The sequence below is a fragment of the Pyxicephalus adspersus genome, chromosome 11, assembly GCF_032062135.1.
Source record: "Pyxicephalus adspersus chromosome 11, UCB_Pads_2.0, whole genome shotgun sequence".
In the NCBI taxonomy this organism is placed as follows: Eukaryota; Metazoa; Chordata; class Amphibia; order Anura; family Pyxicephalidae; genus Pyxicephalus; species Pyxicephalus adspersus.
Window position 1 is genome coordinate 15,402,787 of NC_092868.1, and position 16,004 is coordinate 15,418,790.

At 37.2% G+C, this 16,004-nt stretch overlaps 2 protein-coding genes across 2 annotated transcripts; both read right to left on the reverse strand.

Annotated features, from left to right (window-relative positions):
* Positions 1-6,062: 6,062 nt before the first annotated feature.
* LOC140340844 (ferritin heavy chain B-like) lies at positions 6,063-7,826 on the reverse strand. The gene is made up of 4 exons (XM_072426261.1): positions 7,672-7,826; positions 7,298-7,444; positions 6,956-7,081; positions 6,063-6,399 (listed from the first exon to the last, which is right to left on the reverse strand). Exons 1-4 carry the CDS (start codon positions 7,771-7,773, stop codon positions 6,256-6,258), a joined length of 519 nt encoding a protein of 172 aa, XP_072282362.1. The 5' UTR covers positions 7,774-7,826; the 3' UTR covers positions 6,063-6,255.
* A 4,281-nt stretch (positions 7,827-12,107) lies between these two features.
* On the reverse strand, positions 12,108-13,117 carry LOC140341247 (ferritin heavy chain A-like). Its single transcript, XM_072426813.1, has 4 exons — positions 12,995-13,117; positions 12,613-12,759; positions 12,272-12,397; positions 12,108-12,131 (listed from the first exon to the last, which is right to left on the reverse strand). Exons 1-4 carry the CDS (start codon positions 13,094-13,096, stop codon positions 12,108-12,110), a joined length of 399 nt encoding a protein of 132 aa, XP_072282914.1. The 5' UTR covers positions 13,097-13,117.
* Positions 13,118-16,004: the final 2,887 nt, after the last annotated feature.

Below are 16,004 nucleotides of genomic sequence, written 5' to 3' on the forward strand. Positions count from 1 at the left end.
CCATGTCTGGATCTTCACCTGGATCTTGAAAGCACAGATGCTTTATTTAGGGAATCAGCAGAAGACTGCTGAGAGCTCAGTGATTTTAAACACTTGAAGGGAAAGAAGCTCCAGAGACAACCACTTAAGAGTAACCCGTCAAGATTACCTGTTAGTAAGAGAGGGATCTACCAAAGAGGTAGTTAGTGGCCCAGCCAGGCCTTGTATTTTTTTTTTAGCTTTTTTTTATTTAGTTAAGTTGTCCTACTTCATTAAACTGCTGCAAGCCTGTTACTAGTGGTAATCCCCTACAGCATGATCAAGCCAGGCACCTTGTACTGTTAAGAAATCCAATAAATTCCTCTATGCCACCAAAATCAGATCCCCACTATATTTCAGGCAAGCTCAGTACATTTTCTTGTGTTTTAGCATGATACATATGCCCGGGATCTGCAAAGGGTGGGCAATTTTAGATTCTGGAAGAGTACAGCAATGGTATGTAATTGACAGGTGCTGGGATACACACTCTGCATGCCCATTGCTGCACTGCATAGACTGTAGTTGGGACCAGTTGGACAGCCCTGGTCTACAGAAATGTACAGTATCACCCCCATGTTTCTCTGCTACAAGTAAGAAACTACTGGTGACACAGTGGAAATTTTCAAAACCCACAGAAACCATTATAGAAAAATTGGGAGTGATAGCTGGAAACAATCATTATTGTCACTCATTGCATCACTCATTGTAATAAATAGGACTGGAAATTCTTGTTGTGCTCCTTCACTATGTAGGACCAACTGTTAATCCCAGCCCTATGCTGCCTTTACATAAAGGTAGCATATGTATATGAAGACAAATACAATAATGATTTTTTTCAGATTATTGTACAATCATTTATAACCCATCACACAATACCAGTATTGTGGCTTAGGGTTACTCTATTAGCATGATATGCTCCAAGCAGCACACAGGTGACAACATCACTTGCTTAGTCACGGAAACAAAATTCCGCTTAGTCACAGGCAGAGAAATACACACAGGTCAAATTATCATCATCATTTTGTGCCTGCAGTAAAACAAGTGTGAGAAAGTGCAAACTGTATAGATGATTTTATATTCTGCATTCAGAATCTGATTATCAAATTCTGTCATCTGATTTTAAAATTCTATTACAGTAGGAATACAGCACAGTGACAAAGTCATTAATAGGACAAAACAGAGTTTTGCAGACCTCCCATTCCGACCAAACCCCCTTTTTAACCCACCATTCCCCTATTCAATAGACACACCATAATCATTGGTTAAATGTCCTGCACACCTTTTATTACACAATAAATAATAAATAAAACTTTATAAATAACAATATCAAACATACCATTAAAATATTGAACAAAAACAACAAATACCAACAAATAACAGTAAAATTAACAATGAATTAACCCTTCCAGCCCACTACCTGACCTTAGTCTTTTCTGGTTTCCGATCCTCGAGGTCCCCCATCAGCACTGGTAGTCTGCTCCAACCTGATAGTATTGCTTCCAGTCGCCAATTCTCCCAGTTCAGGAACGATCTTTTTAAACACAGACTACCACCATATGTGTATGCTCCATTCACCACTTTTTAGATAGGTCTCCAACCCCATTGAAACTTAACACCCCCTCGTGGATGTCAACCACCTTAAACTTACCCCTATGCCAACACCCCCATTACTATTTAACCAATACCAAATGGGGCAGGAGTGTAGGAAGCTTTCTCCTGCACCCTATAAATCGAATGACCTCACCCCTCTTCTCCCTAACTTTTTATCATCTTAATCCTTCCCTCACTTCTGCCTCCTTACAAATCCCCTAAAGTTACCTCCTGCTCCCGCTAAAACAATTTATTAACCCTATTGTGTCTGCTCTGTGTATGCCCGGTCATACAGGCCTTCTACTATGCTCCTTTATTCGCCTGGTTCAGCCCTTTCTATATTATTTGTCCACACCAGATTTTACAAAACTCCAATCACATTTCCTTGCAGCTTCATTGTCTGAATATAGGGGAACTCAATGTAATATTGGCCACGCATCTTAAAACTGTATTTGCAGTATAGTTGTAATTTTCTACTATGTCTTCAGGCTCTCTTTGTAATACGGTCATAAGGACACTTTGCTGGTTTTTCATTTTCTAAAAATGAACAGTAAAATAACTTACAGTTGAATTACAACATGTGACCACCTAACAATACAAATAGATGTCGGAGTAAACTCTGTCTATAAGGGATCCCTCTAATATGCAGACACTGGGTGAATAAATAAAATATTCAATGGCTATCTGATATTGCAGAGATTCATTTTATAATGTAACGTTAAATTCCCATGGTCATCATTTCTGTAGTGCCAAGGTACAGGACAGCATTAGGAAAATCCAACATCATCATTTTTGTAATGCAGAGTTGAAGATTCAAACCAAATTCAATAGTTTCCTACTGCTAAATAATCTGCAACATATAGATCAATGTTTAAAAGTAAAATTCACATGTACATTCTTTATAATGTTCCACTGTAATATGATTTTACACATACTAGAATTTAGCAATAAGTGTGTGTGTGTGTGTGTGTAGGAAGCTATTGAATAAATAAAATGAGATCACCATTATCAAAGTGTCCATACATAGACCAGCATGCAAGCTAACTAGATCTACTTGGCCAGTCACAACCCCATAAATGTGAAGACATCTGCAGTGGAGATCAATCCCAATATCAAGTGGAAGTGTTATAGATGTGAGGTTACAATGATGACATGATGAGAGATTACTGCATCTAGTCATCATACATCTTTTATTCTCCATCATGTCACACTTGCAAGGTACAAGAATAAAGTTGAAGAGGAGATAATATTACATTATCCTTGGCATTAGGACAGGCAGTCGGTACAAACCATGTAAACTCCTGGCCAGTGCAGTTTCTTGATCCAAACATAATGGCAGGAGTAGGCATTTATCATGTGATGGTCCTGAGCTATGTGGACTATGATGTGTTCATTGGTGTTGAGTCATGGCCAGGGTAGCTCAGACCTTTGCCCAATTGTCCCCCACACTCACTGATCCCTCCCCCAACTTACCAGCCCTTACACCCTCAAAAACACACTGACTACTAAATGGACTTAAAATGGCTGGCAAACAGCCATTTATTTAACAAAAATTAAATAAACAATTATCAGTAATTAACGAATAAATGTAAACTCTTTGCAAATTTACAACTAAGCATACATTAACATACATACATTAACGTTATCATAACAAATTCCACAACAATTTAACCCCCCAATATTTTATACCATATTAACCACAATGTTGCATTTGTACTACAACAACCAAAGTGTTCCAAACCCAAACAACTAGGCTGCAGGGCTTGGAAGGTAAATTCCGCATCCAGCAACATTTAAAATCCGAACATCATCATCACCACTACACCGGCCCCTAGCTGCCCAGCACTGCCTCGGGGGCCTACGCCGTACCACCTTAATAAAAGGGGCTTCCCACCAATTTGTTTGTCATTCCATAAACAGGATTCTTACCTTACCCTGGACCTCAAACGCTCTTTACAGGGCGGGTGGGCAGGAAATTTTTCTCCCACAAAAACTGTCCCTAACTTCCATTCAACCCTTCATTTAACCTTTCATATTCTCCTCAGAAACAATTTAATGTACAGTGCTGCATAATATGATGGCACTATATAAATACTGCTTATTATTATCTTTATTATTAAGAAACTACCAATAACCAACCTCATAGCCAGTGTGAACATAGCCTTAGGATGTGGTGGAACATGGAATTCATAACATGTATGTGCAGCTGACAAATCTGCAACAACTGTGTGATGTTATCATGTCAATATGGATCAAAATATCAGAGGAATGTTTCCCGACTCTTGTTCAAGCTATGCCACAAATAATTACAGCAGTTCTGAAAGCAAAAGGGGCCCAACCCAGTACTAGCAAGGTATATGTAATTTTGTCTTCAAACAATCACTGAATGGGCTAAAACTACTTTGTGAGGAAGTCTATTCCATTTTTTCACAGATCTTACTGTGAAGAATGCCTTCCATATGCGTAGATTAAGCTTCTTTTCCTCCAGACGCAAATAATAATTGTAAAAAGGAATTTTGAAGCAAATTCTCTATATGGACTACATATATATATATATATATAGCGATCAGATCCCCCTAAACATCTCTTCCTTGGAGAGAACAAATTCAGTTCAGGTGATCTCTCTCCTCCAAGCTGAGCTCCTCCATTCCTTTTATCAGTTTAGTTGCCCTTCTCTGCACTCTCTCCAATTCCACAATATCTATTTAGTGAACTGGTGTCCAAAACTGGACTGCATATTATAGATGTGGTCTGACCAATAGGGGAAAAATTTTGTCTCAATCTCTGCAGTCTTTTTCTTTTAATACAGAAACATATTTTGCTAGCTTTTGAAATCACAGTTTAGCCTTGCATGCTATTATTAAGTTTATGAAACAGATATGGTCGGCTTGGTCTGTTTGTCCATTAGAGAACTTTATAAGAACTTTATTTTATTACAAAATTTGTTGTCATCTGCAAACACAGAAATTCTATCATTTATAGATTAAAGATATCCCAGATACTTGACATTCCACGGGAACGTGTTGGGTTTGTTATCACCACCATCCTAGACATGTGCAAGCTTTCAGCGAAGTTGAACAGTGTTTGAATGTTTGAATGTTTGAACAGTGATCAGAAGAAGGAACGAGTTAAAGCATCCAAAGATGTTTTGGCCCATTTTGAAGCTGCACAGGACTTTTTGGCTAGGTTAGTGACTGAGGATGAAACCTTGCTCCACCGGACAGTATTATGCTAACCTCCTGGACCAGCTGAAGGAGGCAATTAAGACGAAGCGCCGTGGAAAGTTGACCAAAGGGATCCTTTTCTTGCAGGACAATGCACCTGCGCACACGTTCAACGTTGTGGCTGCCAAATTGAACACCCTGGGTTTCCAATTGGTCCACCATCCCCCCTACTCACCTGACCTGGCCCCTTCGGACTATTATCTGTTCCCGAATTTCCCGAAGAAACACCTGAAGGGGCAACGTTTTGAGGACATATCTGACGTAAAGGTGCGGCTGAGAGCTGGTTTGCGGCCCAACCAAAGGACTTTTTTTTGAACGGTCTAGAAAAGCTGCAACTACGCTGTACCAAGTACATCAGTCTCAAGGGGGAACATGTTGAATAAATATTTATGTTATTTCATAACTATGGTTCTCTTCCTTCTGGGCAAAGCCAGGAACTTCTTAGCACCCCCTTGTAGTCTTTAACTTCTTTGGCCCATTAACCATTTGTGTGGTACTGCCTAGAATGATTTTACAAAGTCCAAGTAGATTATAACAACTACTACTTCATTGTCCAAATGTTTACATACTTCCTCATATAAAGAGAAGATTTGTATGACAATTTTGGTCTTTCTTGAATCCATGCGGACGGACTATCACTTAATAGATATGTAATATTTTTTTTATCTAGCAAAATTCTTCCATTTTGGTATTAATCATAATCTATTATATTTCTAACTATAGAAGTTAAACTTACCACTTTTTACTTTCAGTAAAGACTGTACTCCCTTTTTATCGCTAGGTACCACATTATTTTTATGCCAACCCATTGGTAACCATAATGTCATTGAAATAAAGGAGCTCAACTCTTTAAGTACACGTAGGTGTAATCCATTTGTTCCCGATGCTGTATTAACCTTAATTTCTTCTGTCGATTATATCAAATGTGATTTGTTTAAGTCTGTGATAATATTTTGATACTATTTTGGAATTGAACGCCACCATTCTTTGAGTTGAAAAAAGCATTTATTACATTTGTATTTTTTGTCTCCAGTCACCAACCCGGAGTAATCTTGTTAATAGTCTTTTTTCTCAGACCTGATGTTTTTAAATATTTAAAAAAAGAAATAAAAATTGGAGTTTGTCTTTTTTCACAACCTGTCTTTTGTATTGAATTTGAGAAAGATATGAAAATATCTAATTTCCCACTTTTCCCCATACTTAAGATCTATGAACACCAAATGCAATGAATTCACAATACTAAGACTTTATTAGAAACTTGCTGACAAGAACAGCTACTGGTGCAAAATGAACAGAGGATCACATAAAGCCCAATGTATTAATTATTAAATATCACAATGATGTCACACAGATAATAAAAAGAATATAGATGCAAAGTTGAAGGATTGGATCCTAATGGACGGAACACAGCTTAACTGCTCTTTTACAGGCTATGCTTGTCAAACAGGTACTCGCCCATGCCGTTCTGAGGCACCCCAAGGCGTTTCAGGTTGGTGATGTAATCTCCAAGCTGCTTTATTGCCTTCACTTGTTCCTCTAGATATTCAGACTCCAAGTAGTCACACAGCTGAAAAAAAAGCATTGGTTAAATGTCTACAAAGTTTTAGGTTTTTACTCATTCTTTCAGGACCCCATGGAAATACAAGTTAGAAGAAAAATATATATTACATTTTTAAAAACTATAGATCACCCTCATCAATTAGTGGAACTATTCTAGTTTCTGTATTATGCTCATTCATTTCAAATTTAAATATTTTTGTCAAAATTCCAACTGATAAAGAAGGAAAACATGAAGGCTCCAGGCAATCATATTCCAGCTGTTTATGACAATAAGAAAAAAAATCAAACCACTGAGGAAGGGGGAAAGGGGTGTAATATTTTCAAAAAGAGGATTCTCAATATATAAATAGGATAAAGCTATGTCAGTTTTACAATGTCTTATTCCAACCATACACACACTTTCAGGGAAGATCAGTGGTACAGCAATTTCTTGGACTGTAAGAATTAGAAATGTTAAAATAAGATGTATGAAGTAATTCATTTGCTGTACCTCGTATCTGAGAATATTTGGAGATGATGTAATAAATGGAGATTTAAGTAATGAATGTATAGGGCAGACTTACATGAGTGTCAACTTTGTCAGAGGCCAGCTTGTGCAGGTCCAGAAGAGCCTGGTTCACAGTCTTCTCCAGATGCAGAGTGGCCTGCATGGCTTCCAGGGTGTTACTCCACTCATCACGATCTGGTTTCTGAAGGAAAAATTGGTGTTATAACTAAAAATGTTTATGCATTAGATTTCCATATACAGCACAAGGTAAGAGATAACTTTTGTTAAAAAAATAACACGTATTATTTCATTTCTACACAAGCATTTTTTTTTTAGTTTTTTAAAAAATACCTAGTTCTATTTCTGAGCAGTCAAGTAGTTTTTGGTTTCATCTAGAAAAAAAGTCAAATGTTACTACCTTGAGGTCCTGCAGGACAATGCGACCCCCACGCTTGTTCTGATATTTCATGAACTCCTCAGCGTGCTCCCTCTCCTCTTGGCTCTGCTTTTTGAAGAACTCAGCCACATGGGCAAGGGCGACGTCATCACGATCAAAAAAGCAAGACTGGGGAAAGAAAAGAGATTTTGTTGTAATTTCTAAAACCTAATTTTAGAGTTTACTGTGGCTATAGTTATAGTAAAAAACAGGTATAAAATTTTACATGAATGTAAAAGACTTGGGTCTTTTTTAATCGAACCTAAAGTACAGAAATTTGCAGAAGACATAAGAAAGAGGAAAAGAAAAAAATATATATTTTTATAAAGTATTTGAAAAAAAGTCACAATACTTACCATGGAGAGGTAGGTGTAGGAGGCATACAGCTCCAAGTTCACTATACGATTGATGGCAGCCTCGCAGTCGCGGTTGAAGTTCTGGCGCACCTGGGATTCCATTTCGGTGTTTTGGTGGTTTTTGTTGGCGCAAAAAAAGTCACAGAAAATCAGCTATAAATGGAAGATATTAGAAAATATACAATAATTGGGAGTGATAGTCAGAAACACTCATTCATGTCACTTGTTGCTTCACTGGGGGAGCTTGATTCATCAAGCAAAATCAGAAGTTTGCTATTTTGCGATCTTAAATCGGATCTCTCAAACCTATTTATTTTCAGTCACCGAGAATACACTGGTGTATTCTCCAGGTATTTATCAACTGAAATGATTGTGCACTTCGAGGCTTGCATGTCCGGCAACTTGACACTAGCGAGCTTGCATTAAAAGTCAATCTTTCCCTAAAAAATCATTCTTTCTTTGTTTCAAACATAAATATTAGCTTAGAAGTAGGCATATTTGACTGATTTCAGCTGTTTACGTAGGCGCATACCTAAACACTTACTATGCCAGACCCCAGGATCCGCCTGGTGTTAAATACCTCCAAATTTTTTTTCAAAGATAGCTGTTCACTGATGTACAGTCAATTATAAAGTATCGTAGTAATAATTGATTATGGATGAACAAACTCCCAAAAACTTTCAAACATCCAAACTTCACAAACTGTGACAATTACAGGTGAATTTGTAGCAGCTGTGCGCATAAAGTGTACATATATATAAGCATGTATAAGGATGTTGTCTACCTTGCTTTTTCCTTTGTCTTTTTTTTGTTTTCTTGGCAGAGGAGGAGGGAGGGGGCTTAAGTACAATAGCTGCTTTTGTTTTTTAAACTTTGAATGTTTCCATGTCCATTTTGCAGTTAAGAAGTCAATGTTAATGCTATGTTATTGTGTTTGTAGTCATATTGTTTCATTGCAATAATATTTCTTCGTTCACCACCTTTAAATTGTTCTGCATACATTTTTTTTAAGGCTGGGTCTACATGGGCGTTTTTTACAAACGCATGTAAACGTACCTATTGCGTTTATATGCACTTTTATTAGCATTTTAAAGCTTGCCTGTAAAATGCTGGGAAACGCCATTGGCACATTTTTCTGCCCTTGTATTGCGTTTTACCACGTTTTTAACTAATTTGCATATTACGTGCTTAAAAACACAGGAAACCGCAATAAAACATCCTATTGAAATCAATAGAAGCGTTTATCTGCTTTTTCCCGCGTTTTCCATGGTTAACCCAGCGTTTTAATTTTTTAAGCCTTGCAAGCAACCTGTAAGATACCTGTCATAAGCGTTCCCCAAGGAAACATCCTGGTGTAGATTAACCTGTTGTAATGCATGGGGATTTCAAACAAGGGCTTTAAAAGCCTCAGGGTAAATGCTGGGGAAACAGGCCGTGTAGACTAAGCCTAATCCAGTTTTAGAAAATGTTGTTTTTAAAATTTTTGTAGTTTTTTTTTTTTGTTTTGTTTTTATGTGATCTCCTTTACAATCTCCTAGAATCTTTTAACCTTGGGTGATCAAACAGACCTACAATTTAACAAGTCATTTGTGATTGTTTTTAGGCATTTCTTTTCTATGAATTGTTGAAAGGATAAAAATAGTCTCAATAATAAGGATATAAGGATAATAAGGATAACAATAGTCTAAATAGTCTTAATTGTGTGATGCACATTGTTGTGCGCCAAACCTCAGGAATGTGATGCGCATTGTTGTGCTCCAATGTGGACCAGTTATGTGAGTGTGAACTGTGTTCTATCAGTTGATATGTATGTTGTATGTATGCCTTTATATGTGTGGACATATACATATAAAAGAGATATTTTAGGAAGAAATAGGCAAAGAGGGTTTTTTTTTGGCATATTGCTTAACATGCTTTAAATTGAAAAGATTACCTATTTCTTCCTATGATTTTGGATGTCATGGGCTTAGCTCAAAGCACCATTCATGGATATTGCTTCTGGTTAAAAGAGAAATTCACCTTTATGTGCTTTCACTACCAAGCTTAGGTGAGTAAGTCAATATATAGTGGGCCAAAGTCTAAAATGCCATTCAAACCTGCATAAACACCCTGAACGGCTGTTAAAGCAAGAAAATATGTTTGGCACAAAGTGGATTTGGATCTACTAGTACTATTTCAATATAGTCAATATGGATCAAAATATCAGAGGAATGTTTCCCAACTCTTGTTCAAGCTATGCCACAAAGAATTACAGCAGTTCTGAAAGCAAAAAGGGGCCCAACATATACAAGGTATATGTAATTTTGTCTTCAAACAATCACTGAATAAGCTAAAACTACTTTGTGAGGAAGTCTATTCCATTTTTTCACAGATCTTACTGTGAAGAATCCCTTCCACATGCATAGGTTAGGCTTCTTTTCCTCCAGATGCAAAAGACAATTGTAAAAAGGAATTTTGAAGCAAATTCTCTATATAGACTACATATATATATATATATATATATATATATATATATATATATAGCGATCAGATCCCCCCCAAACATCTCTTCCTTGGAGAGAACAAATTCAGTTCAGCTAATCTCTCCTCCAAGCTGAGCTCCTCCATTCCTTTTATCAGTTTAGTTGCCCTTCTCTGCACTCTCTCCAATTCCACAATATATATTTAGTGAACTGGTGCCCAAAACTGGACTGCATATTATAGATGTGGTCTGACCAATAGGGGCAAAATTTTGTCTCGATCTCTGCAGTCTTTTTCTTTTAATACAGAAACATATTTTGCTAGCTTTTGAAATCACAGTTTAGCCTTGCATGCTATTATTAAGTTTATGAAACAACCAGATCTGATCGGCTTGGTCTGTTTGTCCATTGGAGAACTTTGTAAGAACTTGATTTTATTACAAAATTTGTTGTCATCTGCAAACTCAGAAATTCTATCATTTATAGATATATTAGAAACTAAGGGTCCCAACTCTGAACCCTGGAGTACACCACTAATAACCTTAGACCATTCAGAGTATGAATCATGAATCTCTATTCTCTGAATCCTGCCTTTAGGCCAGTTCTCTATACATTTCCAGAAATAATTTTCTAAGACTATATGAGGGGTGCTGAGAAGTTCCTGGCTTTGCCCCTTCCAGATGAAATAGAAAAATGGGTTTGGGGGCATATGACAGCCTAATATCTTAGTATGTACCTGTGCAAGTATTAGGTCAATAATTTTTAAAACTGTTTTTTTCTTTTAGTGAGAAGCTGTGATGGCAGAGGCACAAGCAAGTTTCACGTTGTTGGAGTTACGGGCCGCCATGAAGTTTTTGTTTTTTCGAGTAAAAGTCAGCAAAGGACATTCACACTGAGATGTCTCAAATACTGGGGGAGAAGTGTCCTTCCTACAGCTCGTTTCAAGACTGGGCATTTCACCATTGAAGATGAACCCCACAGTGTTATGTCACGAATATAATTTGTGATAGTTTATGCAAATATTGAGGGGTTCAATTTGAAGTGTACAAAGAGAGATAACACAAAGACTTGAAAGATTATACTATTTAATAATAAAGACAGATAGATAAAACAATGCAGTTACAAAGACTTAGATATAACAAAAATAATTAGCTGCGGAAGTGAGTTGCATTCATCCAAGGAGTCTTCCAAATTAATGGCTTGGCAGATGATCAAAAAACATGTTGCATACAGTTAGTTCTGGTCAAGACTAGTTAATAGGGTAAGGCACTGTGTTTTTAACTACCCAGGAATTAAGACAATGGCCAGTGTTTGACCAGTACTGACCAATGATCATCCTTTAACCAGCATTTTACCTTATAAGGATACCAGTTAAAGGATTTGCTGCATTCCTTTAGGATGACCTCAGGTATACTGGTAAAGCATTATTGTTGGTGAGACATAACTGATATTAAATAAATTGTGCTAACCCAACACACAGTGGATGCCCCCCAACCTTAACTGACCCGGGAACCTGCGATGCTGTCCATGAGCTGATTATTGGGGATTATCCCCAAAAAAGATAGCCCAGATACTTGACTTTCCACGGGAACGTTTTGGGTTTGTTATCACCACCATCCTAGACATGCGCAAGCTTTCAGCACAAAGTTTTAGGTTTTTACTCATTCTTTCAGGACCTCACGGAAATACAAGTTAGAAGAAAAAATATATATTACATTTTTAAAAACTATAGATCAGCCTCATCGATTAGTGGAACTATTCTGTATTATGCTCATTCATTTCAAATTTAAATATTTTTGTCAAAATTCCAACTGATAAAGAAGGAAAACATGAACTATAAGAAAAAAAATCAAACCACTGAGGAAGGGGGGAGGGGTGTAATATTTTCAAAAAGGGGCTTCTCAATATATAAATAGGATAAAGCTATGTCAGTTTTACAATGTCTTATTCCAACCATACACACACTTTCAGGGAAGATCAGTGGTACAGCAATTTCTTGGACTGTAAGAATTAGAAATGTTAAAATAAGATATATGAAGTAATTCATTTGCTGTACCACGTATCTGAGATTTTTTGTACCACGTATCTGAGATGATGTAATAAATGGAGATTTAAGTAATGAATGTATAGGGCAGACTTACATGAGTGTCAACTTTCTCAGAGGCAAGCTTGTGCAGATCCAGAAGAGCCTGGTTCACAGTCTTCTCCAGATGCAGAGCGGCCTGCATGGCTTCCAGGGTGTTACCCCACTCATCACGCTCTGGTTTCTGAAGGAAAAATTCGTGTTTTAACTAAAAATGTTTATGCATTAGATTTCCATATACAGCACAAGGTAAGGGATAACTTTTGTTAAAAAAAACACGTAACATTTCATTTCTACACAAGCATTTTTTTTATAGTTTTTAAAAAAATACCTAGTTCTATTTCTGAGCAGCTAAGTAGTTTTTTGGTTTCACCTAGAAAAAAAGTCAAATGTTACTACCTTGAGGTCCTGCAGGACAATGCGACCCCCACGCTTGTTCTGATATTTCATGAACTCCTCAGCATGCTCCCTCTCCTCTTGGCTCTGCTTTTTGAAGAACTCAGCCACATGGGCAAGGGCCACGTCATCACGATCAAAAAAGCAAGACTGGGGAAAGATTTAATTAATTTCTGTAATTTCTAAAACCTAATTTTAGAGTTTACTGCGGCTATATTTATAGTAAAAAACAGGTATAAAATTTTACATGAATGTAAAAGACTTGTTGGGTCTTGCATTTTTAATCAAACCTAAAGTAGAGAAATTTGCAGAAGACATAAGAAAGAGGAAAAGAAAAAAAATATATATTTTTATAAAGTATTTGAAAAAAAGTCACAATACTTACCATGGAGAGGTAGGTGTAGGAGGCATACAGCTCCAAGTTCACTATACGGTTGATGGCAGCCTCGCAGTCGCGGTTGAAGTTCTGGCGCACCTGGGATTCCATTTCGGTGTTTTGGTGGTCCTTGTTGGCGCAAAAAAAAAGTCACAGAAAATCAGCTATAAATGGAAGATATTAGAAAAAAGAGTTAGGAGTAGATGTGATCACAGCATGAATAAGCTCTCTATATATAGACAGCAAGCCCAGGAATCTGGGAACAGAACTCCCTACCTTCACTTACATCATCTACTAGCAGCCATTTAGATAAAAAGTGCTGTTTTGCAAGAATTTTGACCCTTGGCCAGGACTGGACAGTGCAGGTAAATTCATGCAGTCACACTACTTTCCATGTTGGTGTTAGCAGAAATGAACAGTTATTAAGGTTAATAACACCATTAAATTAAAATATACACAGCAATCAGCATTTCGGGTGTGATTTCCACTGTCTGTTTTTCTACTGCACAATTAGGTATACCAAGAGATGTGTACCAACCAAAATAATCACAAAATTAAGTGCAAATTAGGCTGCCTTTCAGTAAAAACAAAAAAATGTTGTTTCCACAGAATCCACTAAATCTGTCAGTAACAGATCTAGCCAGCAGTAGAAATACCATAAAGATTCTTCACACTAACACTGCATTCATAAGTATGTGTTATCGTTGTGTTATTATTTCAAATTATTTTTTCTACTGTGTCTATGTGGTAAGATGTTTTTTTTTTGTTTTAGAAATACATAAAGGGTACCAACATACCTTTGCTCTCATTTACCTGAGTTAGTGGATGGATATCTGGAAACCCCTTTACTAATGGGGGCTTTAAAATACCACCATAACTCCCCCCCCAAATCCTCGTAAAAAAATTAACATTTTCTAAGATTCTTCAATCTGCTTTGGTATATAGTTTGGCCCACAATATATAGTGGACCAAAGTCTAAAATGCCATTCAAACCTGCATAAACACCCTGAAAGGCTGTTAAAGCAAGAAAATATGTTTGGCACAAAGTGGATTTGGATATACTAGTACTATTTGTTTTATGTATACACCTAAATATTGTATACAATCCAGTATTTATTGAGCAAAATTAAGTTGAGCAACAACAGAACATTTGTTCATTTCTAAGAGTGCCTGACCCTGCTTGTGAGCTTGGCAATGAATGTGCTTTGATGTTGTGCTTGGAACCTGGACCTCCTTCCATCACCATCAGGTGTGTTAGAATGAGTACGCAACCCAGCTGGACAACTAATTGACAACCAGTTTGGACAGCAAGTAGAAGTGTGCTTGTATACAATAGGGCTAAGATCAGGCAGCACAGCACAATACACACACAACACACACATACCTACTATTGTGTGATGACATATCGCGCTAGCACTCGGCCCTGGCTCACAGTGATGCGCCGTGATGAGCGGCACATATCTTGGCTTGGCAAGTGTACGTGCATTGGCTTGATAAATCAGTCACATTGTAATAAATAGGGCTGGAAGTTCCTGTTGTGCTCCTTCACTTTGTGGGACAAGCTATCAATCCCAGCTCTTTGCTGCTTTTGCATAAAGGAGGCATATGTATCTGAAAATAAATACTTGAATTAATTTTTGAGATTATCATCATCATTTTGTGCCTACAGTAAAAAGACAGGCCCGAAGTGAGCAAACCAAGAGAGATTAGAGAAGACTTGTATGGGAGGAAAGGAGAGCAGACAGGATAGAATTAAATAATTTGTTTTGGCGTTATTGGGGTTCGGAAGTAAGGGAGGGGGTAAGGTAGGGGGTAAGGTGATAAAAGGTCAGGGAAAAGAGGTATGAGCTCATAAAAAATGTAGTTGTGTTGGGGAAAACTTCCCTCCCGCCTCCCCTTATGTTGGTCACAAGCTGTGGTTTGGGGGTTTTTTGTTACTGTCTGTTTAGGATTAGGTTAGGGTTAGCAGGTTAGGTTTGGTGATGGCAACTGAGGTCCTCAAAGGCAGTGTTTTCTTGGTGTTGGTATAAATGGGATAGGGGATCCATCTTTGCTGTGGAATCTCTGAGTTGGTGATAGCCTGCAAGTAATTGATATTGTTCCCAAGCTGGGTGATAATGCGGCTGGGAGCAGCAATATCATAATGGTGCAGATCCCAAATTGTTTGTGGATGCCATTGAGGACCTGCAACCTGGGAAGAAATTTCGATATTCAGTTTTTGTTAGGTGTTAGTAGTAGGTTATGATTTGTTAATATGTTGTTATCATAAGATACATGTTATTTAAATATTGATATTGGTAATATTATTAATAATAAAGGCCTATGGGACATTTCAACATTAAAGAAGCGTGTCTTGTCCTTAATGGAGTATAAAAAGGGGCATTCAGGTCTGCAGGACTCTGTTATACCACAGTTATGAGTGTGAGAAAGTGCAAACTATTTAGATTATTTCATATTCTGCTATCTGATTTTCATATTCTGTTACAGTAGTAATACAGCACAGTGACAAAATTCCTTGTAACAATATTCCTCATCCATACCAGTTAATACAAAAGACATTTTAAAATACATTACCCTGAAGCTCCATTGTCTGAATATAGGGGAGCTCAGTTTCATGTTGGCTAGGTATCTTACAACTGTATTTGCAGTATAGTTGTAACTTTCTATCACGTGTTCAGTTTTTCTTTTTATTACTGCCATTAAATAGTTTTTTTTTTTTTCAATTTCTAAAAATAACAATAGTAGGTGTTTAAAGGTCTCAAATAGGCATTTTCTTGATCCAAACATAATGACGGGAGTAGGCAATTATTATGTGGTGGTCCTGGGTTACGTTGACTATGAATATTATATGAATTATTATTTTGTGCTGAGTTATTATAGCCGCATTTGTGCAATATTATTAGTTGTCATACAATTTGTTACAACATTTCAGAGGCTCTTGGGATTGCTTCTACTCAGATCAGGATTGAATCAGATCTCTAAGTAGATGGAACTGACAGAAAGAATTTGGTAACTTCAT